Source organism: Coturnix japonica, chromosome 33 (assembly GCF_054131305.1).
Source record: "Coturnix japonica strain WE chromosome 33, WE-NBRP24, whole genome shotgun sequence".
In the NCBI taxonomy this organism is placed as follows: Eukaryota; Metazoa; Chordata; class Aves; order Galliformes; family Phasianidae; genus Coturnix; species Coturnix japonica.
In genome coordinates, this window is record NC_140695.1 from 2,897,390 (window position 1) to 2,901,289 (window position 3,900).

Consider the following 3,900-nt stretch of genomic DNA (forward strand, 5'->3'; position numbering starts at 1 on the left):
AGAAATCATCCTCTGCAAAATCCTGCTTGCTGGCTGAGGTACTTTTCCCCATGAACTCAGCAGAGGTTTTGACAAAGCAGTTTCAATGATCTCAGATGACCTCTTCCTTTGTTGCATTATGCCATGACACATCTCAAACACCCCATTTTCCCCCAGTGTGAAAGACCTTCTGTCTGATGGGAAAAGGGCATTAAGGAAGAACAAGTTGTGGTCGTCACCTGCTTGGAAGCTTTATGACTTCGGTGCTGAGCACGGTGTATTCGGGCGGGTCTGAAGCAAGAGTCTCCTAGGAAGAAAAAAGACAGAGTATGAAGCACGAGTCAGAGTTTCCACAAGTACCTTGTGAGACATCTGCTGCCTTCAAGGGAAACAGAAGAGCTGTAGAACACTTGGAATTTCTTCCTTTTCTTCAAGGGCAATGTAAACCTTTCATATCCACTACTGCTTTTGCCACTGCTCTTACCATTGGTAGTTTTTTAGCTGGGGACTCATCCGCGTCCTCAGCAGCAGATGGATGAATTTCTGCTGCTTTTCGTTTCTGTCTCCGCATTGGGGGGAAGGTGTTTTTCCAATCAATGGGCCTCACAGAGACCCTGCGCCCACCTAAAGTAAAAGGAAGAGAGAGCTGGTACTGTCTTGCTGCGCCTCAAGAGAGATCAAGTTCTCTTATCAGTCCCACCACCCTTCCACAAAGTTAAATACATTTGGCCAGTGGAATTGCATTGCCCTGTCCGGGATTCTCAGCCATGTTTTGCACACGGTCATCTCTGTGTACCAACAACGCATACAAAGGAACAAAGAAACCCAATAGCTGCACTCAGTAATAATCCAGGGCAAGGAAAAGTCTGACAGAGAGCAATGCAAAATGACAGCACTGCTTTTCTGAGGCACTGTAACGAGCTCCTCGTGCTCACCTTTAACTCTTTTCTTGCAGGGTGATTCCCCTGCTTTTCCCTTCTCCTCCTCCGACCGTTTGCGTTTTAGTCCAGCTGGGCCATGGGAGGAAACTGGGATGTCAACTGCAGAGAGGAGTCCCAGGAAAGAACAGTCAGATCTCAGTAGAAAAACAGTGCATCAAACCCAGGAGCCTGTTGAGTATCTGTACCTCTCTCTGGTGCCTTGTCAACCTCTGTCTGGTTCCCCAGACTTTTTGCAAGGCCTCTCTTTGGAGGAAGGCCACTGGTGTCAACTTCTGGAAGAAAAGAAACAAGGAATGATTGATGAGCGTCTCTTTGGGGGCAGGTTTGAGCACAGTCAACCACAAGCTTCACATTTTCAAGCACTGTTTGTTACATTTGCCTTCCGCTGCCCAAATGCTGTGCAGTCAGCACAGACCTGCAGTGCATCTTCCTCACTCCAGAAAAAGCCCAGCGCTGCTCTGACAGCCAAAGCACAGACGGATATTTCACTATCACGACTCTCCCCTGCCTCCCCAATGAATGGTGACATGCATCCTGCACCCGCTCAGAACTGACATTCAGAATTGAGCCTTTCATGCTTCACGCCATCGGACACTCACTGTGGCTCAGCAGCGCAGTCGGTCTGTTCCCACCGCGTTCCTTCAGGTGGCGAAAGGCGCAGTGTGGTTTCTGGCAGCCTCCGGGCTGGTTCTCCCAGAAGCAGGGAATCAAACTGCGCTGCTTCTGCAGAGAGAAGGAAAGGAAGGGCCATGGCAACAGGCACATCAGGTCTGCAGGGAGATGCCGTGCTCCAACAGCCATCAGAAACCATTGTGTGGAGCCTTAGCTCTGTACCCTCATTTCCTGCCCCTCCTTTCACTACTCCAAGCAGCCAGAACGAACTGCTCTGGAGAAATCCAGGACGGAGAAGGCCCGATAGGGCACAACCGAGCCCTGCTGGCAGGAGGGCAGTGCCACTCTCTCCTACCACCCAGCTCCAGCAGCTTTAGGAGGCTGAGCAATGCGAGCTTTTTGCATCTGGGGAGAAAATGCTTTTGGCTCCTAATGCAAACATCTCCCGCTGTGATATACCTAAGGCACTGAATTCTCTGCCTTCTTTACCTCCTCCCAGTCCCCTCTAGAAACAGAAACCAGTAAGATTTTCACAGCAAACATATCCAGCCTGCAGAAGTGCATTCAGCCCAACCACAGCCATGAAAAGTGGTGTTGTAGACTAAGCTGGAAAGCACATCTTTAGGCAAACACTCACATCAATCCTCATGTGACGGAACTTGCAGTTTCTATTTGAGCAGCCGCCCTCCATCCACAGTCTGCAGACTCGTTCGCTCCCCAGAGCCGCTTCACAGTGGCGGAAGGGGCAGCTGTCTCCCTGCAAGCACAAGGAAACCACAGGAAAATAAGAGCACAGCCTGAAACGTGTCCATGCCATTAGCCCAGGCTGTTAGCAGCGCTATGAGGGTAACATCACCAGCAGGTCTCCCCTGCTCCACCCCTTTCTCTTCAACATGAGGAAATGGAAGAAAACCCAGGCAGAAGAAAGTCAACCGTACCTTAGTGCAGGTGGAGTAGAAGTAGAAGTAGCAGTCGCCTCTTTGCTGAGACATGGTGAAATTCTTAGAGCCCGTCTGGGTTATCTCCAGAGGAATTCCCTGCTCTTGCAAAGAGACGGTTGTGCTCGAACTGCTTGGATCCCCAAAGAGTCCTCTCGGACCGGAACCCTACAGGAAGTGCCTACAAGGGAAGAATCATGAGGAATAAGCATTTTCCCAGCTTTCTTTTGATGCAGTTTGGGCTCTTGAGGAGGGCAATGCCTTGGAAGCAGCTGGTTGCAAGAACTGTGCCAGCTCTGGAACCAATGTGTGTCTAAGTGCCATGACTTCCCCAGCAAGTGCTGTTCTCCATCCCACCAGCAGTTATATACCTTGCAGCATACATTTTGTGTTCCTGCCATGAGAAGGACTCCATCATCTACCCTTGCTGCAGCTGCAGTGGATGCAGTGCTACCACTCACACGTTTGAGAAACCTCCAGTTCTGGCTTACCCGGGCACAGCTGCAGTTCTCCTCCCTTCCAGCTAACACACCAGTGCAATGGCTGGGCAACACCGTCAGTGAGAGCAGGTAGCACCAGCAGCCACCACCACCGTCACTGCCAGCCGGGACGAGGGCTGACACAGCGTGTCCACACTCTGCGCAGCACTCACGGCTCTGGCACTCACTGGTGGCAGCCGCGGCCCCAGGCAGCGCTTGTGAGCTCACTGTGCTTGTGATGTCACTGCACAGCCCACAGCCCAGCTCAGCACCTGGATCTCACCAGGACTTCAGGGGGTTCTGTTAAAAATGTGCTGGATCCGGGGGTCAATAAAGCACAAGTTGCACTCCATGAAGTCTGTGCTCTCCTTCCCTTCTAATGTCTAAAACAAAGGCTGGGGACCAGCAGCAATTCTGCAGGGCTGTAGCAGCGATGCTCAGTCACGGCTTGAAGCAGAGATTGAGCACCTGGTGGGATGGCAGGGCCAACCCAGGGCAGCTCAGGCACATGCAAACCCCTCCCAGACATCACTGAAGGGTTGGCAGTGCAGGTGAGGGTGTCTGACTGGAGATCACTGCCTGCCTGAGCCCTTCCAATGGTCAGCAGTTTTTTCCTTCCTTTCTGTGCCCACAGCTGCTGCACTTGGGCTTATCCTCACCTGCTGCAGCCCAGGACTTTGATACCCCATTATCACTGCTGTGCTTTCCATTGCACTGCAGCATCACACAGGGCAGTAATGGCAGTTCATCATCCTCACCAAAACGTGTGACAGAATCTCACAAGGAATCAATTTCCCCTGCAAACAGCCACTCGGAAGGGCCTCCATTGAGCTGGGAGCTCCTCCCCAGCCCAGCTGTTCTGCTCAGACTCCTTCCAGCAGCCGCCCAGCACCAAACCCAGCTCACCTTATTGGCCTGGTCAGTCCGGGCTGTGCCCAGCTCACACACACG

The 3,900-nt window shown here is 52.1% G+C and overlaps 1 protein-coding gene across 2 annotated transcripts; it reads right to left on the minus strand.

The window, feature by feature from the left end:
- Positions 1 to 358: 358 nt before the first annotated feature.
- LOC146755383 (uncharacterized) lies at positions 359 to 2,565 on the minus strand. Of its 2 annotated transcripts, XM_085525650.1 has the most exons (6): positions 2,471 to 2,565; positions 2,170 to 2,289; positions 1,520 to 1,643; positions 1,106 to 1,192; positions 915 to 1,019; positions 359 to 603 (listed from the first exon to the last, which is right to left on the minus strand). In XM_085525650.1, exons 1-6 carry the CDS (start codon positions 2,522 to 2,524, stop codon positions 410 to 412), a joined length of 684 nt encoding a protein of 227 aa, XP_085381776.1. In that variant the 5' UTR covers positions 2,525 to 2,565; the 3' UTR covers positions 359 to 409. The 2 variants fall into 2 exon arrangements, with proteins under 2 accessions (XP_085381776.1, XP_085381775.1); XM_085525649.1 differs by lacking the exon at positions 2,471 to 2,565 and having other exon boundaries at positions 2,170 to 2,351.
- Between the last annotated feature and the right edge of the window lie 1,335 nt (positions 2,566 to 3,900).

Coding starts and splice junctions, on each gene's coding strand:
- LOC146755383 (XM_085525649.1), bottom strand. CDS start 2,349: ATGGCATGGACACGTTTCAGGCTGTGCTCTTATTTTCCTGTGGTTTCC. Junction 1,020..1,105: donor TGACAAGGCACCAGAGAGAG/GTACAGATACTC, acceptor TCCTCTCTGCAG/TTGACATCCCAGTTTCCTCC. Junction 604..914: donor CTGCAAGAAAAGAGTTAAAG/GTGAGCACGAGG, acceptor CTTTTACTTTAG/GTGGGCGCAGGGTCTCTGTG.